This window comes from Talaromyces marneffei, chromosome 3 (assembly GCF_009556855.1).
Source record: "Talaromyces marneffei chromosome 3, complete sequence".
Taxonomy (NCBI): Eukaryota; Fungi; Ascomycota; class Eurotiomycetes; order Eurotiales; family Trichocomaceae; genus Talaromyces; species Talaromyces marneffei.
In genome coordinates this window covers 803006-828407 of record NC_072350.1, presented here as the reverse complement: position 1 = coordinate 828407, position 25402 = coordinate 803006, and the positions used below count along the sequence as shown (strand labels likewise).

At 46.8% G+C, this 25402-nt stretch overlaps 7 protein-coding genes across 7 annotated transcripts; 3 read left to right on the top strand and 4 right to left on the bottom strand.

Moving 5' to 3' along the window:
* Positions 1-784: 784 nt before the first annotated feature.
* On the bottom strand, positions 785-2497 carry EYB26_004047 (uncharacterized protein; the record flags this gene model as incomplete). Its single annotated transcript, XM_054263341.1, has 4 exons — positions 785-967; positions 1030-1521; positions 1586-2096; positions 2169-2497. 4 exons carry the CDS (start codon positions 2495-2497, stop codon positions 785-787), a joined length of 1515 nt encoding a protein of 504 aa, XP_054119316.1.
* Positions 2498-3116: 619 nt separating this feature from the next.
* EYB26_004046 (uncharacterized protein) lies at positions 3117-8997 on the bottom strand (the record flags this gene model as incomplete). Its single annotated transcript, XM_054263340.1, has 3 exons — positions 3117-3444; positions 3498-8804; positions 8867-8997. The coding sequence occupies 3 exons, from the start codon at positions 8995-8997 to the stop codon at positions 3117-3119; spliced, it is 5766 nt and encodes a 1921-aa protein (XP_054119315.1).
* Positions 8998-12774: 3777 nt separating this feature from the next.
* Positions 12775-14935, top strand: EYB26_004045 (uncharacterized protein; the record flags this gene model as incomplete). Its single annotated transcript, XM_054263339.1, has 2 exons — positions 12775-13805; positions 13855-14935. The coding sequence occupies 2 exons, from the start codon at positions 12775-12777 to the stop codon at positions 14933-14935; spliced, it is 2112 nt and encodes a 703-aa protein (XP_054119314.1).
* Positions 14936-15460: 525 nt separating this feature from the next.
* EYB26_004044 (uncharacterized protein) lies at positions 15461-16961 on the bottom strand (the record flags this gene model as incomplete). Its single annotated transcript, XM_054263338.1, has 6 exons — positions 15461-15799; positions 15855-16071; positions 16129-16247; positions 16300-16542; positions 16606-16724; positions 16781-16961. The coding sequence occupies 6 exons, from the start codon at positions 16959-16961 to the stop codon at positions 15461-15463; spliced, it is 1218 nt and encodes a 405-aa protein (XP_054119313.1).
* Positions 16962-17452: 491 nt separating this feature from the next.
* On the top strand, positions 17453-19967 carry EYB26_004043 (uncharacterized protein; the record flags this gene model as incomplete). The annotated part of the gene is made up of 7 exons (XM_054263337.1): positions 17453-17812; positions 17862-17921; positions 17983-18097; positions 18151-18419; positions 18474-19520; positions 19577-19793; positions 19852-19967. The coding sequence occupies 7 exons, from the start codon at positions 17453-17455 to the stop codon at positions 19965-19967; spliced, it is 2184 nt and encodes a 727-aa protein (XP_054119312.1).
* Positions 19968-21476: 1509 nt separating this feature from the next.
* Positions 21477-21757, top strand: EYB26_004042 (uncharacterized protein; the record flags this gene model as incomplete). The annotated part of the gene is made up of 2 exons (XM_054263336.1): positions 21477-21504; positions 21558-21757. The coding sequence occupies 2 exons, from the start codon at positions 21477-21479 to the stop codon at positions 21755-21757; spliced, it is 228 nt and encodes a 75-aa protein (XP_054119311.1).
* Positions 21758-22035: 278 nt separating this feature from the next.
* EYB26_004041 (uncharacterized protein) lies at positions 22036-23198 on the bottom strand (the record flags this gene model as incomplete). Its single annotated transcript, XM_054263335.1, has 3 exons — positions 22036-22230; positions 22290-22936; positions 23000-23198. 3 exons carry the CDS (start codon positions 23196-23198, stop codon positions 22036-22038), a joined length of 1041 nt encoding a protein of 346 aa, XP_054119310.1.
* Positions 23199-25402: the final 2204 nt, after the last annotated feature.

The window sequence follows — 25402 nt, the reverse complement described above, 5'->3', positions numbered from 1 at the left end:
ATGGAAAGAGTGGAATGATGGCATGATAGAGAAATATCATCCAGAAAGGATTGCATTTACTTAGTGCAACGTACATTCATCCATATCTAGTTGTCTTCATTTTCACCCAAAAGGGAAATATGTAAACAACAAGCGGGAATTCCTCGGTATCGCACCAAGAAAATTAGGGTTAGGCCTCGTTCAGTGCGTAACATTGAATTCTTTGCAACTGCCTGACCCTTCCAAGCCCTAAACAATGCTTAGGTTCAATGTCGAATTCAGTAAGCGAGTGTCGGGAATGTGACTAGGTGCGCTCCCTTGGACTTTGGAATGTCACTCAGGTATCCAGAAGTCACGAGTCAATGTCTTCAACTCTCCAAGATCCACGTCTTGAAAAGAGGAGTCCTCTGATTGGCATTTAATCAAGTACAAGATTGCTACTTAGGCAGATATCAATATTTGTATGCAAAAATACGTTATTATTCCAATTCGTTTCTTTTCGTTTTCTCAATCACCACCAAAATTAAAAAATATACGTACAAATAGCATGATTCGTTCAAAGAAAAAGAAAGAAGAAAACGGCAATTCAGTCTTTTGATGAATGAACTCTGACCTCTTGAACTCGTTCGATACATACAACCAAACAAGACTGAAGAATCACAAAAGAACTATAATGCCAATCGTCGTGAATTAGGAAGCAACAAAACTATCCAGTTGCCATGGATAAAATTATAATATAAGAATACAATCCGAGGAAGTCATAGTTTTAGCAGAGTGCAAGATATTAACAGCTATGGCATGAAGCTTATCGTTTTTTGCCCAATACTTTCGTAATCGCGTGTCTGATTATCGTGCCGGCTTTTTCGACTTCGCGCTTCGTCAAACCGGTTGTCAGGCAGATCTTGAGAGATGGGAGGACTTGTTGACTTGGCGTCACACTGTCGGGCAATGACTTCAAGCGAGTAATAAGCACGCCATTTGCCAGGGTCTGTCAATAGCAGTCAGCACATAATCCAAACACACTTGAAACAAAAGTCATAAGAGACATACCTCATCTACGATATCTTGCAACAAAAACTGCTGGTCCTCAAAAGACAACTTCCTCGAAGACACAATCTCCGGCTTGATGGCCATTATCATAACTGGATTCTCTGGTGCACTGGTACAGTACATCCAGTCGCTGCGTGGGTCAAGTTGTGACCACATAATCTTGATATTGGATCGAAGCTGAACAAAAAGGTCGGGGTTGGTCTGCATCATATTGATGGTTTCACTAGCAGTAGTCGACAAGAGAGCAGGTAAAGCGGCAGAGAATGTGTATGCTGATGCCGAAATACGCTGATGGTGGACAATCTCCTCGGATCCTGCGCAGAAACCACCTCCCGCAATAACAGGACCGGCAAGAGAACCGACTATCATATCAACCTCAGTCGCATCGACATTCTGGTGCTCCGTGATACCACGACCGTTGCGTCCAAGAACACCGAAAGACCAGGTCTCGTCCAAGATGAGGCGGAATTTGTATTTAGATTTGAGTTCAACCTAAAAGACAAGACCATGAGCGATACTCGACCAGTAAGCCAAGGTGAAGGAGGGCCAAACTTACAATTCTAGGCAGGTCCACCATGTCACCAATAGACTCAAACAAGCCCTCAGTGATGATAAAGCGGCGAGTCAAAGGCTTGCGCGCTTGCTCCCGGGTAACCTTTTCAAGCACACGCTCCAGATCTTCCATATCATTATGTTCGTACCATCGCACAGTGCTTCGAGAAATTTGAATACCTTTGCGGATAGCATAACTCACACCCTTATCAGCAACAATAATATCTCCTCTCTTAGAAAACGCGGGGATAACACTCGAGATGGTTGAAAAGGCCTGGGCATATATGATACACGCCGCTGTACCCAGGAAGGCAGCGACATCCGCTTCGGTCTTGATGTGCACGTCTTGAGTCCCGTAAAAACCTGGAGGTCCGCAAGGTCCAACACCGTAAGTCCGCAGGGTCTGAATGGCTTTTTCCTTAAGCGATTCATTCGAGGTGAAATTATAAAAATTATAAGATGCCAAATTCATGACAGTTCGTCCATTCGACAATTTGACTTTGGGCCCAGTCGGTCTGGATCAAATAAAATACTCTTTAGCAAATATCCCAATGTAAAAACCTAGATTTCCGGAAGCAGCAACATACCCGACAATAACTGTCCTCCTCTCGACCTCAACCTCTTCCAACGCCGTCGGGCTGCCGACGAGAGGCTCTGGTGTCCATTCATCGACCAGATCATCAATCTCCTCCTCCGAAAGTTTCACGATTCCAGGCTTTGTCGAGTACTTCGGCGCAAGAAGATAGCGAACGGCAAAAAGAAACAGAAACAATTCGACAGCTGAGCGAATTGGGTCGTTCTGATAACTGGATTTTACGTAACGGAGCAAGATCGCAGAACCGGGGACGCGGTGGAACAAGGTGGACAATTCTTGCAGAAAGTCCGTCAAAATTCGTTGTGCTTCGTGGACGTCCATTGTCACATTGCCTTTCCTTAGGCGCAATGAATATAATATCGAGGGAGTTGGACAAACGTGGTGACTCCGGCTAATGATGTGGACTTGAATTTAGAAAGGAGATGATCATCTTGCCCCGGCGGCCGGGCTAGGGATCCGCCATGACTTTAGGCAGCCACTGACAGACGGTAGGTCACGTGAAATAAGGGGCGATTTAATTTAACTAGGAGATTCCGAGACGCAGAAGTACCAAAATCAAACACTACGAATCTATTGACAAGACGAAAATAGTTGAATAGAACCAGGAATTGCATTGATGATACAGAAAGGCTATGGGCAGATAGTGTGTTGATAGGTCTGAAAGAAAGCATATTCGCATCAGAAACGACAGACGAAAGCAAAAGGTTTGTAAGACATGTAGGTGTGCGACAAAACAACCAATCAACTCCATAGACGTATACAGTAAAAGTAACACAGAAGATGGAATTACTCGTTACTAGCAATAAAAATGATGATAAATGCAGCGAGGGCGGATGTTGCAAGGAAATAATGCTGTAACTGAGCCCTGAATCTTCAGGCATTTGTACAGCTTGAAAGATGAAAAAAGAATAAAAGATAGAGAACAGAGTCAGTATGCAGTCTAGAACATAAACATCATCTTCGCGCCAGCAGTGCTGGTGCTCTTGCTGCCGGTGTCACCACCGGAATATGCGACGAATCCGGCGGGTAGTCCAGAGCCGGTATAGTAGGTGTGAGTGTCGTTATGGGCCTCGCCGGCATCCAACGGTTGCATAAGGTTGTCCGGAATTGAGGGCAGTTTGATGTTGAGACGACGAACGACCAAAGGCGCCACGACGAGGACAACAAAGAGCACAAGCATGACGAAGTAAAGGATGGCGTAACGAATCACGCGACGGCGGCGGAGCTTGGACTGCTTCAACGAATAGATAGGAGGACGAATTTGTCGGCTAGATGCATTGTTAGAGAACGGAACCAGCAGAAGATGGAACTAGGGACATACCTAGGACGAAGCCAGAAAAGAATGACAGAGTGGAATCTGTCGATGTATGGCACGCATAGAGCGGGGAGCATGCAGAAGAGGAGGAGGTGACCCAAAACAAAGTCGCCGGCAAAATAACCGAGCTCAGTAATCTTACAGAGGAATTCTCGACCCGGCTGGGAGAGAGAGTGCCAACCCATGTTGTACCATTTTCCAGTCCACCAAGCGATGTTGGATTGGTCATGTTTGAATTCTCTGGTCAATGCAAGAGCAATGATCAATTTGTAGACAAAGCGCTGGATGGCTGCCATGGAGATCATGCCCAAAACACAACGGGGGAAACTCCAACCTTCCAAGAAGAACATGACTTCGAAAATAGCAAGGAGCATAATGACGGCGATACCGTGGGCGATGGCAGCAAGTACAGAACCGAACTTCTTGCAACACATACTCAGGAGAGGACCCATGCAGCATGCCATGCCGAACATGGCGCCCGCAACACCAGCATTGACACCGATGGGAGCGAAAGCCACGATACCAATACGGAGAAGCGCATTGGTCGCCACTGGGTTGTTGTCAGTAACACCAGTACGAGCGTTTATGTAGAGATAAGGAACGAGTGTGACTGCAACCAAGACCAAAGGACCAAGGATCTCGGAAAAGAAGATGTTGGTGATACGAGCACGCGGCACGTCACCCGACAATTTCTCTGATGGAACACCAAGGACCTTGCGCTTGTATCCAGTGATTCTGGTACGAGACAGACGACAGAAAGCAATCCATGAAGAGTTGTGGGATCTGGAGTTGCCACGAGACAGCCATCGGAGATAGTCGCGATAGTCGATGAAGAAGTCGTTCCACGAGAACTGGTGAGGGTTGAACAAGAATGGGGAAATACATAGAGCCATCAAGGAAACCCAGAACCAAATCAAAGCGGCAGTCCACATGGTCGCCGTAGCGAAAAGTAACATGAGCAAGCATCGAGCGCCGAGGTAGATTGAGGGTCCAGCGAAGCGAGAGTAAAGAACACCGAAGGGGATACGAGCAGTTGCGAAACCACGACCAGTACCGATATATCTGGCACCTCCGTACGAAAGATCTTGCTGAATGGCGTTGGCATAGATTTGGCAAACGAACACCTCGAACATGAAGGAAAGAGAACCAAATTGCTTAGCAAGACGGGTTGCCGCGCGCCAAACACCTCGCTCAGTCAATTCTTGAACCACTAGAGGAACGAAAGAAATGAAGAACACGATGAAGATAGACACAATGCAACGGTTGACCCAGTTAGTGATAGGTACGAGGTTGGCGCAACCGGTGGGCATCAAGGGATCCGTGATAGGAAGATTGGAGTTGAATCGGCAGAGAATGGTTTCGTGTCGTAGGGCACCGAGGTTGATCATTGTGATCATGAACATGTTCACAGACAACATGATGAACATGTTATTGACATGGAAACCAGGGTGAGCATAGTAGAACGACAAGAAACGATCCAATGGAAGTTGGGTGCCGAGGTAGTAGTATTCACGGGACAGCATTTGTTCACCCATACCAGTTCCGATCTTGGTTGTGAAGTTGAGAATAGAACCAAAACCTTGATCACGACCCTTTCCGCATTGGAAGTATTCACAGTGCTTAATTCTTCCACCACGGAGAACGGCATTCATACCGGCGTAAATATCCTCGTTCAGATGAAGACCCTTCTGGGCCTTGGAGACACCACCACGAGTAGTCATGAAAATGCCGTTCAGGAAATCAGGATGACCATAGTGAAGTTTGCCACCAATTTCAGCAAGAGTACGGGCGAATAGGGTACCGAAAGTCTGTTCTTTTCCAGCAGCGACATCACCAAGGATACCAATATTCTCAGAGAAAATGTATTCACGAGCACCAAGAATAGCGACCGGGTCGGTTTTGGGGGTAGAAACACCAGGAGTGTACGGGGAAACGTTGTCAGTGGTCAATTCCTCAAACTCGGCAAGGACACTACGGATCTTCAAACATTCCTCGAGATAGTTATCCTGGTTGGCATCGATCAATTGAATGTATTCACCACGATAGAAAATGATGGAGTGGTTCTGGTTATCGGACTTTCCATCTCCAAGAATGGGGTTGCCGGAGAGCTGAATGCGGAACTTGGGCTTGCGAAGGCCATTCTCCAAGATCTCCGAGTGTCCATCAATGAGAGCAGAGTACAGTCTGGGTTCCTCGCCCTCGTTGGCAGGAGGTTCTTCATCAAGGTAAGCTATTTGGAGGTCCGGGTAAGCACGGAGGAGGAATTCTGTGTTTTCACGCTCTTCCTTGTTGAACTTGGCATAACGTTGCATAGAGACACAAATTTTGAACTTGCGGCGCGCCATTCTTTCCAATTCACGTTCCAACTTGTCGGAGTTACCGCCAAACATTTGCACAACCTCGGGGTTCTCAACCCGATAGAGAAGTTTGATTGCACGGCTGTAATTCATGAAACCAGAGATTGTACGATAAAGAGTTTGAGTGCGGAGAGAGGCCCAAATACGAGTACGGAGGGTATATTCTGGAGCAGCGGATTTGAAACCAATGCAGTAGAAGGGAAGGTCATCAATCTTGCTTCGCGCAGCATCCTTTTCTGATTTCTCATACTCGCCGTTGAACTGGGATGTCTCATCTGCGAGAATCTTGGTATCCTTAACAAAGCAGTCCCATTCGTGAGGATGAAGCTGCTTCAAGTATTCCAAAAGGGTAACACGGGAGTAAGGTTCATCCTCTCTGATGATCTCACGAAGTGAAAGAAGGATCTTTTCGCTGTAGTGAGGAATCAAGACAGTGAAAGTGGGCATGTTGTCGACAGGTAGAGGCTCCGGAATCGGGGTGGAAAGAGACTGAGCAAAGAACGAAATACGACGCTCGGCTTCACTTTGAGTGGGGAAGAACTCTGTGCGGAACGAGTGATCCTCCTGAGAGACAAAGAAGGTGGGGGCTCTTAATGTTCGCTTGCCTTCCTGCTCAGAAGGAACTTGATGGTAGAGAAGTTTCTGCACGTGGTCGATAGCCAGGAGATGCTCACGGTACATAGAAATGACGATAGCGTTCCAGACTTGGGAGATCAAAACCTTGGGCTTGTATTTGATTTCCATATCTGTGGTAGCCAGAACCTTGGAGTAGATACGCTTAGGCAAACGTGAGAAGATGTTTCGCCAGGGACTCCAAATAGAAACACCCAGGTGGAAGGAGCGTGCCACTGAGAAGATTGTGTTCAAAATGATGTACCACAGATAACTATCCAGGAAGAAGAGGGTCAAATCGGTGAAGAACATCAACCCAAGAAGAATTTGGGGTTGCGCGTGGCATAGAATATCACCAATGATTTTGTCACCCAGACAGTTTTGGATCTTCATTGGGCGGAGAATACGAATGGGATCCTTGAAAGAGAGCGTGAGGAAGAAGTAGGATTCAACCAATTTGGCGGCGAACACGCAAACCCACATACCGTAAGACATCCACATACCATTTCCACTGAGTTGAGGAAAGCTGGCTGTGAATGTCTGGCTAGCAACGTACTGACGTGTGTTCTTCTTCATGTAGCTGCCAAACAAACCACCAAGTGGCATGACGGAGAAGAAAAAGAAACTGGCCAAAGCGATGAAGAACTGAACGATACCGAGAGCCAGTGCGATAGAATCTGTGCCGTCTTTTGATATACCGAAAACATATACAGCAGGTCCGACATTGACGGCGAAGACGGCGAGCAAGAACAAAAGACGTCTGGTCAAGTGCTGTGCACCAGCCCATCTGCGTGGTACATATGCCCACTCGGCAAGAGTCGCGAAAATGTTGATAAGAGTGACGAGTGCGCCACCTAGACCCACCGCTGACCATGAGTAAGAACCAGGAGGTTGGTTATTGAGTTGTTGCTGATAGTCCTTGGTGTATAATGATTTCGCATTGTAGGCCGTGAAAAACCAGAAAGCACCCAGGTGAATAACCCAAATACGGTTGAAGTTGGTAATCAGATGGAACCAGGATCGAGTCTCGCGATAGGTCTTGAAAAACACCTTCTTCCAGTTGACATCCTTGAGCTTTTCCCATCGCTCTGCAGGGGGTATATCCACAATGCGCGTCTTGTCCTCAAGGATGATCCGTTCGATACCCTCGGGGTACCAAAAGAGTTGATTGACATCATCGTATCCAATGATCTGGGCGTGGTCACGCTCACGACGAACATATTTACCATCGTAAATCTCATAACCCTGATCACGTAGATAGCTGTACAGAGGAGTGATGACATTGTTGAGATAGGTGCCCTCTTCCACAGGCTCAACACGGTTCTGGCAAGCAGGGGAGTTCAAGTAGTCATCGGCACACTTGAAGATAAAGCACAGACACTCAGGTGTGAATCGGACTTGGTTCGCCTCACCCCAGCAGAGAAGGAATAGGGCGATCTGTCGGCAACGTTCATGTTGAGACATCCGGTTCATGCGAGTCTTCCAGCGGAATTCAGCAGCTTCCAAGCTGTTGTCGCCTTCCAATGCGTCAAGCGTAGCTTGCTCATTCTCGGGGTTTTGGGCAGCAGCCTTCTTAGCGGCTTTACGGGCCTTTCGAGTTCTACGATTGGCTTTTCCAAGTTGCATGTTGGCGAATCCCACGGCGTCGTCGAGGTCGAGATGAGCAGCAAAGTACCAACGGCGGTAGTTGGCATTGTCACCACCAATATAGTCGGCATGCAGCGAGAGGAGGGCCTGGTTTGGGGTCATACGAGACGCACGGGAATCGAGGAGAGTCATGAAATGGTCATACATGTTCCTCATGCTGTCACGTTGGAACCCAAATTTGTTGACTAGGTCCAAGAAGATGTCCTCAATTTCTTCCTTGGAAAGGGGGATTTGAGCATCCGAAGTCCAGGCTGGGTATGGCTCGCGAGAGCGTTGGCCAGCCGGGAGAGCGTTGTTGTAGTCCATGCCATAAACTGGGGTCGACGCGCCTGAAGAGCGGTTTCCTCCGTATGAGATCTGAGAGGATGGTGGTCGGTATCCGTATCCTTGGCCTCCCATCTGACTTTCATTGTAGCTGTTGTAACGTTCATCGCCACGGCCGTAGTAGTCCATATCAGCTGCACGAGCAGTTTCGGATCTCATGGTGAAATCACTGAAACTCTCCGAATCCTCTTCAGAGTCTCCACGTCGACGGCCGCGGCCGTTTTGAGAGTAATCAGGATGTCCGCCATGGCCCTGATCATAGTACTGCTCGTTGTAGTAGTTGTCTTGACCACCTTCATAATAGCCGCCGCCCGCGTGTTGTTCACCGTAATGTTCACCGTGATGTTCGCCGTGGTTATCGCCATAATGACCACTAGACAGAATCACAACCATTAGTCTCCGATGAAATTCATCGTTGGTGCATCAAAGGCTTACCTCTGGTCATAGTAACCGTCTCCGTAGTTCGAGTACTCGTTTTGATCGTAGTACCCATGTTGATCGTCCTGGTAATAGGCATCACCGTGGCCTTGATGGCCGTAGCCATCGTCGTAATGGCCAGTAGACATGACGGCTATCTACAATGCAATGACAAAATAGTTCTGTATCATTGGTCAGTTCAGACTTCCCCCGTCATTGCAATCGACCGTTTATCCACAGCTCGATCGATCAAGCAACGTACCTCTATAAACTGCCCATGAAACCGATCAAATGCTTTTGAAATATACAGAGTCGTCGAACCAATTAAAGTGTCATATGGCTAGAATAATGAAGAAAGATGAGAAACTCTGTCACAGCCAGGTGACGGATGCTCGCAAATGTTGGAGTGAAGCCTCGAGTTGTCGTGTTCTACTGCAGGTCGAATGAATTTTCAGCGATTGAACAGATAAGTATTATTTATCGTTGTAGTAGAGTCGTCAGTCTGGTGTTGAACGAATGAAGTTTTTTTTTTGGTCGAAATAAAAGCTCAGTGACAGCTATCAAAACGTCGCCAGCGCGTCGAGGATGGGCGGGTTGCAAAGGATGTCGGCACCTTACAACAGACGCAGGAACCTACCAAGGATCCTTTCCTTCTTCCGCCAAATGGTGGGAAAAGAGGGAAGGAGTGGAAGGCGAGACGAACGAAACGTTGTCGACTCAGCGAAAAAAAATGATGAAAAAAGAGTGTGGACGTGATAATATGTGATGCAACTAGGAACGAGAGCGAAAAGAAAGTAGCGAGAGAAAAATGAACAATGGGGTTGGTTTGGATGGTTCAGAAAATCAGGATTGAGAGAGGACCACAGTAGGCAGGGGAAGGGGGGACGAAGAGGAAAGAGGCCAGTTGTAGGGCAGGCAGGAGTGGAGTTGGTCTTGGGTGCTTAGAGTTAGGATTAGCACGAAAATTGTTGGCGCTGGCAGGAACTGTAGGAGACTGGGAGCGCTGGTCTGGGCCAGTTGGCTGACAGGGAAAAGTGGGAAAGACTGTGGTGTGGCTATTTTGGGCGCAATCGGTCTCAAGACTCAAGTGTCCACCCAGATACATGCATACATTACTTACTAGTGCGCGTATGGAGTAATGATACAGCTCATACATACCCTTATGAGTATTGTTCTCAATAATACTGAAGAATAATACGGACTCAAGTGCGTGGTAATTGGCAGAAAACAGTAACACACACCGACGCCTTCGAGCGATCAAGTTACGGCCACGCACAGAATGTGTTTCACGATGATCCATTTACTATGTGCACAACAGCTGGTATGCTGGTGGAGCACAGAGGAGGAGATTAGCGGCTATTGACTGGCTGTGTTTTATAGCATTACTCTGTAACCAATACCGCAATCTTACAGGTCGACGATACCCGATCTGGGAGGGTCTAATCGGCAAGTGCGTAACTGAACAGGGGTAAGCCCGTCCCGTCAGCCAATCATCTATGATACTCACCTGGTAAATAGTAAATACTAAACGCCCCGTGAGTGGTTGTCAGAGTTATGATACGTTACCGGACTGCGTATCTTGTTTTCCATCAAAGTAGTCAAGCCCCTGAGACACGACCCACTGTCCCACCCGGCGGTGGCAAGTACGTACTCATAGTACTACTCATAGTACAGTTTACTCTACGTACTGTAGTCAGTAGATAAGAATCATCTGAAGCTGCATACGCTGTATCCTGTAGTGGTTGTACACGTACTCTGCTCAGTTGTTAAAACGGGTAATCGATTCTTGCAACATGATCATTGATGGATTCGTTCAACTGAAATTATGAACCAGTAAAACAAGTCACGATTGATTATTATATCAAGAATCCCACCTTGCAACCGGGTCAACGAAGTCATTGGTATCCAGCAATTGCAACGCTCACGGGTCGGTATGAAGGGGGATCAGACAACATAACAAAACCACCCGCTTACATGCTGAGATGTTCGATGGAATGAAAACTGCTTGGCTGGCCAATCAGATTCTTCGATCGAGGAACTTGGTAAACACGTCGCCATTTTCTCCAGCCCTCCTACGTACTATATATACTTATATACGGCTCGCCATACGTGTGGTTCTAGGATATATTCAGCTATAAATTCAAGAGATCCATGTCTGGAAATTGGTCGCTCCATAAATACAATCCACGGCGTTCGGCGGCGAGTCGTCCGTAGCTACGTACCAACATTGAACAAGGATCACAAATAATGCAATTTCTTATGCATCAAGATCTTATCCACAACACTATGAGTAGAACGGCTAAGCCACCTTCAATCTCTTGTTAGTAGCACTAGTACTGAGTGTTAGTATCATAGATAAGACAGGTCAAATAAAAATACATATCGTCAATTCATCATAGGCTCACGTCGTTCCTTGTTTCTGGTAACCCTAAATGTTCTTCCACACAAAAAAGCTTGTGCATCAAAAAAAAAAACCTGAAATGTTGAAATTAAAGCCCGCTGGATCGCCACCAGTCGGCTTGGTGGGTGGGCTGTGGCTTGCTCAAAGTTACACTATCCAGCGTCCAGTGTACGCCATACATACATACACATGTACGGACTACATACGGTACGGTACAGGCGCTTTCTCGTACAACGGAGAATAGGCACACGGAGGACACCAATGTCTCATCCGACTCGATCGCCGCACTATCCATCCGATCTCCTCTGCTCCGTATAATATAACCCAGAAGGCCTGGAACAATCCTACTGTTGGAAATCATACTACGGAGTAGTTCATACTGCCACTGTCTCGGGTTGAATTGTTGGTCGGCTTTAACTACACGCCGACCTGAACGCCATATTCGTCCGGATGTCCGTCCGTTAAAGTGCATCATCCCCTGTAACGGATTATTGGTGATGACATCGATGACATGGGGGAAAAGGGGCTCGGATACATGGCGCATATTCATAATCCACATATATTTTTATTTCTTCTTTAGACGTCTGAAACAAGCTAATGATCACTTTCATCACAATTAAGAAAACGCCGCACTATTGAGTTTCTTTTGGGTGTCTATTTGAAATCAATCCTGGAGTTCGTCTGCTGGAAAACCCCGAACTCCGTAACCCTTAGACTGTATCCATCATCACGATATGGGCTCAAGTACCAATAACGACTTTAGGGATGATTTTGCTCTTCCAGGCCTTGCTCCGCCAAGACTTCCAGGAAGCTTATCTCGTCGTAAACCTCTGTAAGGATCCCAGTGACTAACTATAGTGTTTGTTGGTTAATTTGTCGATTAGGTTACATATCCGTGGATCGTGCGTGAACTGGTTGCTAAGGTTATTTATGTATGAATCCTTCTGTTTTACCTACATATGTACTGCCTTGTTCCATGGATTTGACGTGTATGGATCTTCTTTCTTTGGGTGTAGAGGGGTTTTGGGGAGTAACAGGATGTTGCTCAAGCTTGAGATGTTCGTCTCATCAAAGCTGCACAATATATATATATTCATCCACCAGAGCGGCTTCCATCAAAATAAATATTCCTGAGATCACCAACACTGAAAGCAGTCGACATCGAACATCGAACAAAGACCGCAGTACCGTGGACGCATTGAGACAGCGTTCTAGCGAAACCGACAATGAGGTAATATTTGCTCTGTAAGCACTGCAATATCGAAGCCAATCAATTCATATGCTGTCGTTATCGGTTGTACTATCCTCGGCCAGGTGGCGTTGTCCCGCCAACCACGGCCCATAAACACAAATTACCTCTGTACCTAGGTACCTTCCCATGTACCTACATCATACACCACTCAAGAATCGATTGATAGCTGAGTCAACGGCCGTTGGTGGTGAACTTGGAGTTGATACATACAGGCTCATCCATGGCATGATAGTCGCAGCGTCATAAAAATTGCATATTACCTGGCAATACGACATGGCACGATTGAATGCTTCCAACCCAACAGTCCTCTATGGACGTCAAAGTCCCAGCACTACAAAGACAACATCCACAACCTCAACATTCCATAGAAGAACCATACAATCGCCACTAAAACCAAAGACCAAGCAAAAGAACAAAAAGAGCAATGGGTTCTCCGATTTCAAGATCTTCGAAGATGAAGAGCAGTCCAACAACGACGAAGGAGAAAGCGCCGATCCGTTCACTGAATCTCCACGTACAAACCAGAAAAAGCCCAAGGCACCGCTGAATCTTACACATTCGAATTCAATCACTTCGGGCCTATCGAAGCGTGCATCTCAAGATAGTAGCGGTTCTTCGTCAAGGAGGTCACGATCCGGCAGCGAATCAGAGGAAGAAGAAAGTTCAGATAAAGAGAACCTTTTCTTTGACGACGAGGCCGAGGAAGTGTCCGACAACCAAGAAGAAGATGACGAAGAAGAAGAGGAAACTGGGTTGCACGAAGACACAACCCTAGAAACAGACAACAGGCTGGGAGAAGCTATACATGAAGAAAGATTTGAGTCAGAGTCACAAGAGCCCAGTTTTATGCGATACAGAGAGCCAAAGTCAAAAGAGGAGTCAGATAATTCCGAGTCAGAAGTGAGCGAAGACTCAGATGGGTACAACTCTCTAGATAACTTCATTGTCAGTGATAATGAAGACTTGAGTTACTACGATGACGGACTCGTCGAAGAGGGAGAAGAGGAGGAGGATGTCAAACCTCCCACCCCAAAGCCCACACGAAAAAGGCTCCTGAGGGGACGGAAACCTCGAGCTTCGAGCATAAGCTTACAAACACAAAAACTCAACATCACAAACGAAACTCACTCAATGGCCACCACAAAGGCAACCCCGCCCCATAAATCTTCTCACAAGCAAACTCCTACACGCTTCTCCTCCCCATTTACTCGCTTACTACCTAATGAGGAACTTAACGAAGAAAGTGAGCCCACCAAGTACACCAACGCCAAACGAAGCCCACTTCGTGAGAGCATCAACTCCATGTAAATTTAACTCCTACCCCGTTAAGAAAGCTTTCTAATATCAAGTTAGTACATCGTCTCCTGGATCCACGAGAAAACAGCAAACGAACAAAATGCAGACTCCCCCGTGCAGTCCCACGAAAGCATTACGGCTATCTCCGTCAAAAGCTGGAACCAAAATACCACCATCACCTCATCGCCCAAGCTCTGATGCTTTCTGGAGCCAGGAACTCACCAATGCCTGGAATGATCAGTGGTCACCTCCCAAGCAGAAGACTAGAAGCAGGGCGCTAGCGCGTCTACGTGCCTTGGAGGAGGTCGACAAGGCTGATTTCAGTGCAGACACAGACAACGTGCCGGTAGTCAAAGACTTGAATGTTGGAACTCCCAGCAGGAGTCCTAGTAAAACTGCCATCAAGAAGGCAGAGATTGCCGAAAGAAAAGCAGTAGCAGCGCGCAGAAAGGAGTTCGACGACAGAAAAACCCGACTCGCACAGGATTTCTTGCTAGCACTTGACGAGGCTATTTCGGGTGGGAAAATCAACGAACTTTCAGAGAGCACGGGAGGAGTCAAAATCGAATGGAGCAAGACACTACGCAGCACTGCGGGACGCGCCAAGTGGAAGCAGGAAAAGATCAAACAGGCAGGAGGAGATTTCAGATATATTCAACATGCCTCTATCGAGCTTGCTGAGCGAATCATCGACGACGAGAACCGGCTGTTGAACACACTGGCACACGAATATTGCCACCTTGCAAACTATATGATTTCGAAAATTCGCGATCAACCTCATGGAACAAGCTTCAAAGAATGGGGTCGAAAATGCGTCGAGGCAGTCAAACGGCACCCCACCTACAAACACTATCCCATCGAAGTCACAACCAAACATTCGTATGAAATCGACTACAAATACGTCTGGCTCTGCATCGACTGTGGTCACAAATACGGAAGGCATTCCAAGAGCATTGATCCAGCCAAAGCAAGATGCTCTCTCTGCCAGGGTGGCTTGCAGCAAGTCAAGCCAAAACCACGAAACGTGTCGCCTAAGAAGAAGACACCTGTTAGTAATGGACTCCACCAGAAGGGAACCGTATTCGGAGAGAACTTTGATGATATGTTGGAGAGTCTCGGAAATGCCCATCTGAGTTGATGTGGTCATATCTTACTTGTGTATGTCGATGCTATTTTGCGATGAACGCTTGGGAGGAGTCTCTCTTTAAGAATAATTCTGCATTGGATCTGGAGTAGTTCTTGGACGAATATTTGTCACTCTTTTTCTTTTCTTTTCTTTTTCTTCTATATGTTAATGTCTCTTCTTGGTTGATATTATCATGATGCTGTTTCCATGACTGTCCAATTTTATGTCGTGGGGCTCGCTAAATACCTTATTACATTGTGGAATGAAAGTCTCTACAAGTCATTGTAATTCCTTAGCAATATAAGACTACAAGCCCACCTAGGGAGAATTGTTATTAACTTAAAACTCACTTTCAGTCAGAAGATCTATAGTACATCGTTATTCTCAAGGCCTCTCAAAGCCGTGCTATGGCTCGAAGGAAAACCAGAATAGAGGTAGACAAATGAAAGGTCAATCAGCTAGTATAACAATAGAAACACACAAGTGGAGAAAGAATGAGAGATATGGAATTGAAGAGGAAAGCAAAAGGATCGTTAATTACTTCCTAGCATCATCATTCTGTGACTTGAACGTCTCGAACTCAACCCTACCATCGCGAATAATGGCAATAGCCTGACTCACACCCTTGAGTTCTTGTGTTAATCCTTCAACTGTTCTGGACGGCACCGGTGCTTGTGATACGGCCTCTTCAGCAGCGCGCTGATAGTCGCTTTTATCTTCTTTTGTGACACCGGTGAGTTTGTTGATGGCGTTGAATGTGGTGCCGGCAGGTGTGTCGGCGATTTCGTTGACTTCCCTATCGCTCATAATATCGCGTACACGGGCTCCGCGAGACTGGACGAGGAGAGTGGCGGGGCCCTCGAATCGGAGAAAGAGCTAGATTCAATTCATAAGTCCATGCTTGTGGTTTTTGAGGAGCAGGAAAGCCTACCCTATCACCCCATATTGTCCTTCGTGCCCATGTGCGAACATTATGGAATATCCTCATAGAAGCCTTCCATGTGTCAGAAGCCGTGAAGTCACGGATGTATCGTGACTTGAGTAGTAGTTCAGGAATGTCTAAGCCTGGAATTTGGAAGCGTAATGTGGTTGACTTGAAACGATACGGTTGAGGCGGCATGGATGCTAATGTGTATGCGACAACATTGCTGGTTAAGTTAGTTGCGTGCGTTGTTTTCATATCTCCCGCGATAGTTCAGTCATACCTTGGATGAGCGATATATTGTTCTCCAGCCTTCAGTTCAATCGAGTATACTTGACCTCTGCCAACGAGAGCCAAAAGGCCTCGTCCTGTAACCTCGGAGCTACCCCAGTTCGTTACGCTCTGTAATGCAGATGTTAGAATCGATAACTCCTAACAAAGTGTAAGCGCATACCAAGTGTCTGTTGATTCTGGGCTTGATGTTCAACGAGTGTCCTGTCCATGCAAGCAATGCTCGTCTTTGGACTATCATCCAATCCACTGTTCCATCCAGGTGTACCACAGCAAAAGACGTAACGGGTGACTGAACTGAGACCAAAGCTTTGATCGGACTAGGAGACGATATTTTCTGATAGAGGAATGGAATTCCGAAGACCGCCCTACGCAAGGGCTCGAGGACGCTCAATGTCGATATCACCTAATCGCCCGCACGTCAGAAATGGTTCATCGCGTCGAATTGGTATGTTTCAGGTTCAAATACATTGTCTGCTTTCCCGCTTAATCCTACCAATGTGCCTCGTCGAGTATACAGGTTCTGCGATGCGGATAAAGAAACTGAGAGCATTGAATATGGGGTGCCGACAACGTGGAATTTGGCATCTGTCGAGCAGCTACTCTTTAGTAAATATTCTCAAGGCAATGACCAAAAAACATACCAGCCGAAGAAGCACTGCTAGGTGTGCTCGAGATGGGTAGATTCACTCCATTGACAACAGTCAGTTCTCCCAACGGCGCCGCCTTGATCCGGAGGTTTCTAACACCATGCCGTCTAGTGGCACAGGCTCCGGCCCTGGCCCTATAAACGACCGTCGCACCTTTCCCTAGAGTAAGGCGCATGGCAATGGCAGAAGCATGGGCGTGATGTTAAAGAATTGATAACAGTTGACGTTTCTTTTTTTTTTCTTCTTAGCCCTACGTCAGTTTGGCTGCGGCAACGTAAACGTGTTGACGCGCTAAAACCGGCCCGTCGAGGCAAGCTCCGGCGAGCGGAATTTCATTGCGGGACGGAGGTGCCTTTTTCTTCGATCACTTTCAAAAAAAACAACTCTCTCTCCCACGGGCCCTTACACAGGGATTGTCACTCTTTCTGTGGAATTTGGCATTTGTCAATATTATACAGCTCGCTTGGAATAAAATGAGCCCCGACGTACTCGATACCCTCCGTCAATACCTTCACCATCTCTAATCGCCGAATGCGGAGTACGTGATATGCCCCCACTGGCGCCGATAATTGCGCAATTGGCATCTTGAAGACTGCCTCTGGAGCTGCGATTCTCTACCAATTTCCATTCTCGAGTCGAAAAGTATAGGTTGGAATTATCAGCACGATGTTTGCTCGAGCTGTCAGATCGTCTTGTGGGCGTCTGCCGCATCGAGCGCAAGGCATCTATGGACTCCCTCGTATTAGAAATCAAAACCAACTACGAATCCTAACTACAAGTCGCCCGTTACGAAACAATCAGAAGCCCACGGTTACTCCTCCAATACAATCGAAAATAGCTTCGATAGCTACGGACACGACGAAAAAGAACGATGGACCGGGCGTTCAGAAATTGGTCGCGGAGACCAAATCAACTCCGGTGAAGAAGACAGAAGATATTCTCAATACAAGCGCAGCTACAAATAAAGAGCAACGGAAGGCAGACTGGGCCATTATGAAAGATTTAGCAAAGTACTTGTGGCCGAAGGTATGGAGTAATCGATATGGACCGTGGAATTTTGGCTAAACTGGCGCAGGGTGATTGGGGAACTAAGTTGCGAGTTGGAACAGCTCTCTCGCTGTTGATTGGAGCAAAGGTAATTAAATTTAATTAGCATAAGTTCAGCGGTCTGTATGGGCTAACGCATCGTCTCATAGGTCCTTAACGTCGAAGTTCCGTTTTACTTCAAAAATATTGTCGACTCGATGAACATCGATTTCGCAACCGTGGGCGGCACTGCATCGACAGTGGCAGGGTCCATGATACTAGCCTGTAAGCTCTGGATTTCATAAGGAGATGGGCCATGATCTAACTTGCATCTGCAGACGGAGCGACAAGAATTGGCGCTACAGTATTCCAAGAATTGAGAAACGCTGTATTCGCCAGCGTTGCGCAGAAAGCGATTCGAAAAGTTGCGGGCAATGTTTTCGATCACCTACTGTGTCTAGACCTGAACTTTCATTTGAGTCGGCAAACTGGTGGTCTTACAAGAGCGATTGACCGAGGAACCAAGGGTATCAGCTTCTTGTTGACATCCATGGTGTTTCATGTCTTTCCGACTGCATTGGAGATTTCGATGGTTTGCGGCATCTTGGTAAGCTTTTCATTGTCTGGCGGATAGATATAGAAGATAAACTAACTTCTCTAGACATATCAATACGGTTTCCGATTTGCTGCAATCACAGCAGCCACTATGGTCGCATACACTGCCTTTACCATTACAACAACAGCCTGGCGAACAAAATTCAGAAGGCAGGCTAATGCTGCGGATAACAAGGGCGCTACAGTTGCTGTCGATTCATTGATCAACTACGAAGCTGTCAAATACTTCAACAACGAAGCCTACGAAGTGTCACGTTACGATAAAGCTCTCAAAGCGTACGAAGATGCGTCTATAAAGGTGACCACATCTCTGGCATTCTTGAACTCAGGACAGAACATGATATTTTCCAGTGCGCTCGCTGCCATGATGTATCTTGCAGCGGATGGGGTGGCAACCGGACAGTTGACTGTGGGAGACTTGGTGATGGTCAATCAATTGGTCTTCCAACTTTCCGTCCCGCTGAACTTCCTAGGTTCTGTCTATCGTGAGCTTAGACAGTCTCTACTTGATATGGAGACACTTTTCAATCTTCAAAAGGTCAACGTCACCGTTAAGGAGCGACTAGATGCCAAAGTCTTGGACTTGTCGCGAGGAGGTGAAATCCGATTTGAGAATGTGACCTTTGGATACCATCCCGACCGACCCATTCTCAAAAACGCGAGTTTCACAATTCCTGCTGGAGCAAAGTTTGCCGTTGTCGGACCGAGTGGTTGCGGAAAGTCTACAATTCTTAGGCTTTTGTTCCGCTTTTACGATGTTCAAGAGGGCCGTATCTTGATTGATGGCCAGGATGTGCGTGATGTGACTCTGGAGAGCCTACGAAAGTCGATTGGTGTCGTACCACAAGACATGCCTCTATTCAACGATACGATCGAGCACAATATCCGTTATGGTAGGATAGATGCTACTAGTGAAGAGGTCCAGAAAGCTGCCGAGAGAGCACACCTACACGAATTAATTAAAAGATTACCGGACGGATATAAAACAGCAGTCGGTGAGCGAGGCATGATGATTTCTGGGGGAGAGAAACAACGGTTGGCCATATCACGGCTCATTCTAAAAGACCCACCATTGCTATTCTTTGACGAAGCGGTGAGTATAGCATATTGATATATCACTTTTGCAATTACTGACTTCTGTTGCTACAGACTTCGGCTTTGGATACGTATACAGAGCAGGCTCTTCTACAGAACATCAATAGTATTATCAAAGAGAAGGCACGGACAAGTGTGTTTGTCGCACATAGGCTGCGTACTATCTATGATAGTGATCGAATTCTTGTTCTCAAAGATGGCCATGTTGTTGAAAGTGGCACACATGCACAATTGCTTGAAATGAAAGGTGTCTATGCAGCGTTGTGGCATGGTGAGTGTTTCCTTTCCCTCTTTGGAAGCCAAGGGCAGTGAATTAACGGTATAAACAGCTCAAGAGTTATCCCTCGCCCAAGACGCAGGTCTAGAAAGAAACCTTGAACTTGGGCCGGATTCAGAACTGGCTGAGAACGTGGCACCCACAGATTCGGCACAGCCAAAGAAATGATGATAGCTCGACTTTTCTGCAAGTACAGTTTATGTCGTAGTTTTATATGCGATATATTGCGATGTTGTACATATAGCTCTTGTATATAGAATTACAGGGAAGGCGCCACAGTCTGTCGGTTAGGGTTTGTTCCAGCAAGTCGGCACGTGATCATATTCCATACTTTTCATTCCGTGGATATCGAACCCCTGAATATATATATACACTTCATGTAAACTGTCGGTTCGTTCAACTCCATGTTCAATGCTGAACTCAAACTGGGAACTCAAAGCCCAGACCAATCCCGCTCAACCAGCCGAATACGTATGGAGTACTGCAAAGAGTCAAAGACTCAATAAGTTCAATAACACGAGCAATTATTCGCGATGAAACAGCACTAGTGGTGCACATTAGCCCGCCTTTTCAAGCAAAGCAAATGGTGGAAAGTCGCGCCACAAACGTTTGTAGTTTCCACTACGGCGTGGAATGGGCCAGTAACCGCCGCGTAAGAAATGCGCCTAACCCTTTGGTGTTATCGCTCAAACCTTGATAATGCCAAGTTCGCCCTCTCAAATTGAGTATTGCCGTTTCTGCGGCCCTGCAATTCTGGTCTTGGGGGCATTGTTTGTGCAAAGTGTATGCGTGTTCATCGTCGTCATCATCATCATTCAGTGTAGGTTGCACACAGTTGAGCCATTGGAATAATTGGATATGGACTGGATAAGGGCCCTGCGATTGCCTCGTGGGGAGTGGAGAGTCTATGCTGTAGCATATCGACTCGGTGCAACACCAGGAGCAACGGATCAATGGGAAGCATGAAAAATAATTAATGAATTAAACAGGAAAGGGCAAGCCCGGCGCTAGAACAGTCGCCCCTGCCCGTTGTGTGCAGTTTCCCCACACGACGGGCCCCCTGAGCACCTTCCCACTGGAACACTCTCTGGGCAGTGGGCACTGCGGGCAGGATGGCACCTTCCCTGTGGCCCAGTGCGGCACGTTCCCGTTCCTGACTGTTTTTCTCCCACGAGACTCCTCTTCTTCTTATCTTCTTCTCTCTTTCGCCTCTTTTCTTTATATTGTTAATTAGTTATACCACTCCTTCTATATTATCCAACTAGCTAACTTAGCTACCAACCAGAGTCTTTTGACCGTTCAATCCTTACTACTTAACCACGCTACTACTCCGTTCCTTTCTGGCTTCACATTCTTCGGTCGTCTGCATCCACGCTACCACGCATATCTTGCTTCCGGAACAATTCCTTAACTAAATCCAGCGTCATTAGCGAGATTCAGTATGTTACATCTCATCTCGATTCTTGCGTCATTCTCTTGGTTAATATTTGCTTCGTCTTCTAGCATTTCTTTGCCTTGGATAGACTACTACTTCATTAGAGTACTCGAGCGTCCAACCATCGAAAAATTTGGTTAGAACGCAGTCGGCAGTACGATATATAGTATACTACAGGCTGCGTTATATAGACCGCTAGTCTCATCGTTCGGTCGTCAATTGTCAAGCATCCATCGGACAACATGGGTTTCATCGAAAAACTTCAGAGTAGTAAGGCTTCCTCTGTCTCGATGACGACTGCATGAGACTAACTATTGATTCAGAGCTCGAACTCTATCGTCTCGAACAGCGATACACACGACGCAAGCACCGCTCCACATTCTACGGAGATGCTCAATATGTCGACGGCGAATACGTATATGTCAACGGCCCAGCATCGCCCGCTATCTCCAAGAACTCGACAGGCGGTCACTGGCGACCTTCCTGGGGTCGATCTGCATCTTCTGATTCCCGCAACTCATGATTCACGTCACCAATATATACTTTTCAACATTATGTCTCTTCGAAGAGAATTATATGACCGCCTCGGCGGATTCCGCCGTCACCGAAAGGGTCTAGGATGTTGTGCAACGCAGAGTACACAATGGATCTCGCTTCAGTCATTCGATTCTCGCTTTTGCACATTTACGTCGTTGGTTTTTTGCAACATATAAACAAGTTTTTGGATCTTGTTTTCACATTTCACTGCACATATTTCTTTTTGACATGAACATGTTGGATATTTGATCATCACGGCTGTATTTAGCTATCTTCTGACAGAGATAGGGACTGAGGTCTTTCAATTGGAACCTTTACCAAACCCTTTTGCGCTCGTGTCCTCCATTGCAGAGCTTTCAGTATGCTGTAAATCACCGTGAGTTTGGGAGCTGGAACACCGAGTCGTTCAGCCTCACGCAAGGGCTCGCCCACGATGTTCTCATATTCGGTAAAATTGCCCTATTCAAAAGTTGTTAGTGCTTGTACTACTCGTGAAAGTTGGTTCACATATTCCTTGCCTTGCTCATGTCTTGTGCCATGCTTGGCTTGAAAAACGACCACGTGTCGATGTCAAGCTTCTCTTCCACTATCTCCGGTGGAAGAGGATACCCAGCAGCCTTCGCAATGTTCCAGACCTCCCACATGGCAGGCCTGACCAGGTCGTTCAAAGGCTGTTTTGCGTAACGAATCGAGGTAGTATCCAAATCCAATATCGCGCAGATGGAGTTGTAGGCAGCGTTATAAATGAGCTTACGCCAGCGTACGTCACCAACATCGGGCTCTAATCTGCACGATCCTTTGCCCGAAGAGTTGTACAAATCGACAAAACGTTGTGCGGCAGCCAATTCCTTGTCTGCAGAAATGCGGGGATTATGGAATGGACTGATGATCAAGATATCAGGGTCGTCTTGTCGTACATTTCCGGGCGTTGTCTCGGTTGCACTGATCATCGAAACTCCAGATAGGACAATGTTGTCGGGAAAGGCATTGAACAATGGCCGCTCAATGTTGATTCCGTTCTGCAGCAGCACAATGACCGTATGTCCCCGTGTAACAGCGGGAGAAATCACTTCTGCAATTGTCGGCGGCTGATCTGGGATGTTTTTGGTGGTGACCACAATGAAATCAAACGAGACGTTGTCCTGCCCAGATACTGTCTGTGTGACTGGGATTGATATCAGTCATGGAGCGGAACGAATCCGAGACAAACTCAAGGGGGAGGTCTCACTTTTACTGGGCGTCCAGCTAGCCACCTCGCCATGCTCGATGGAAGAAATGGAGAAACCATTCTTATCAACGGCATCATAGTTGGACCTCAGCACGGCTGTAACGTTGGCTTGCGAGTCTACTTCAAGGTTGTAGGCACATATTGTGCCGACGCCGCCGCAACCGACAAGGAGAATCTCGGCTTTTGTTTGACTTGCCATGTTTGTACGTGGCGCTTGAATATATCCAGTCCGATATGGATATTATTACGGTTAATCTTGCAAGGGGAAAGTCGCTTGTTAGCGGGTCCATATTATCTCTGAACGTGGTCCTTCCAGTTCCCCCCGCAGCTTCCATTCTTCTCCAATCATGTCAGCCACCATCCTAGGTATGTGTTTGCAGTCTTATAATCCCGGGCAGATCTGACTGAGGACAGCATTTCACTACATCAGAGATCGTTTCACAATCACAGATACATGCCGGGTTTATATAATATTCGGATTCGGCTTATCTCAGAGGCTGGGAATTGTGCGGGGTAATGTATCAGTTGATACTCAACTGATCAGCCTCCTCACACATATACATTCTCTATGCCCTCGATGCTACTAAATAATGCATTGCACTGCTGCTAGACAGTCGGAACATATTCAATTTGTCGTACCCCCACCATGATGTCCACATGTCGAATGTTGTGACGCAGAATGACTGCCAACAAGGAATTTCACTAAGGAACGAGGCTACTTGTCGACTTTATAAGAGGGGAATGAACCCCACGACAATGATCCTAACTATCACCTCAGATTTATCCTTTGAGAATTCTGTATCCATCTACTCAGAACTACTCTTTACCACATGGACCAGTGCTGTCCCAAAATGGCTGGCAAAACTCACGCCTGTGACCGGTCCCTCGCTTAGTCATACCTATTCGCTGCCTAGTTAAGCCTTGTCTGCCAAATAACGCCCCGATCAGATTTTTGACCTGATGAGCATAGCATCCCGTACGACATGGGATGAAATAACTCATTTCCGACTTGTCTCGAGCGGATATGAGATTTGTTTCATTTTGTTGTGCAGGTTGGGAGTAAGAAGTCTCAGCCGGTGTCTGTCGGTTCCAGATGCGTTACCGCTTTAGCTGTGATATGATGGTTTCCCTCATCAACACGAGCGAAGATCGTACCAGCCCCGAGATTGACCTTGCGAAATCCGCCTACATGACCCGTCCCGGTTTCGAGTGACCAATCGAGAAACACGGATTATCTCTCTGCCATACTGTTCTGAGAGTTTGCCTAGGGCCTACAACGCCTGTCCGCTCTCGTAGCACTACGATTTTGAGGGCAAACGGGCAAACCTTGCAAACCTTGCCCGTCACCCATGGCGGACCTCGCATCTGCCCAACATTGCCACAACTTTTTGTGAGATTATTACACCGTGAGATTGCTCGTCTCTTGGGGGTGGTCATAATGGCAACCCGACATGTATAAAATGAAGGTGCTGTGCCGCCAGTCAAGATGGAATGGTAAACAAAAACAATCTGTTTTCGTCTCTGCATCCTCTATCCCAATTTGTGGTTTCTCCCTGTCTGAAAGAAGTGTCTTAATACTGTTCTATATTCTTGGCACTATCTGCCCTCAAGGTAATTTGTTTCATCAATTTGCTATTTTACATTCCCATGAAGACTAACACCCGCTTTACTAGGACAACTTCAGGAGACTCTTATATAGACCTCCGCGGCAGTCGAAGGCGAAAGCGATCTTTCCTATACAACCGATCCTATACACCCGAAGCAGCCATTCAACATCATCAACTCAACATGACCCGCGCATACACTCCCGTATATCGACCAGTGGAGAGACCTCAAGTGGAGGTGAAATGGTACTGCTCGGAATGTAAGGATGGGCCTTATTCAGAGTGGCAGGTCAGCTGCCAGGAGTGCGGCCATCATCGTTGTACTGGGTGTCGCAAAGAAAAGCACTATCTGCCTCGACAGCCTAGGTTCTGAGCCCAACCTGACAGCCTCAAAAGTCTACTTCGTGACCAGACCAAACTTATATCCTCAGTTCTGCAGTCATTGAACTGAGATCTAGGTCGCCAAATAGCCTTGAGACTGGGCTAGGCTGCTGGCTGCGTTTGCCCTTTCAAGCCTATCTCACTCGATCGGTGTCATTCATTCATTGATGTTGTCCTGTTTTCCTCTTAATCATAATTTGTTTTCATAGGCCTGGGATTAGATATAGATTTAGCGTGGAGTGAAGGAGTCAATTGTGGGGTTTTTTTTGCTTGGTTATGAGCGTCATGCTTTTCCTTATTTCATTACTATGTACTTTTACCGAGTCTCCGATGCCCAATGTCAATGATGATACCGATCTACTATATCCGACTTTCCAGCGTGTTAGAAACGAGACGAAAGTTTCATCGGCGACCCCCG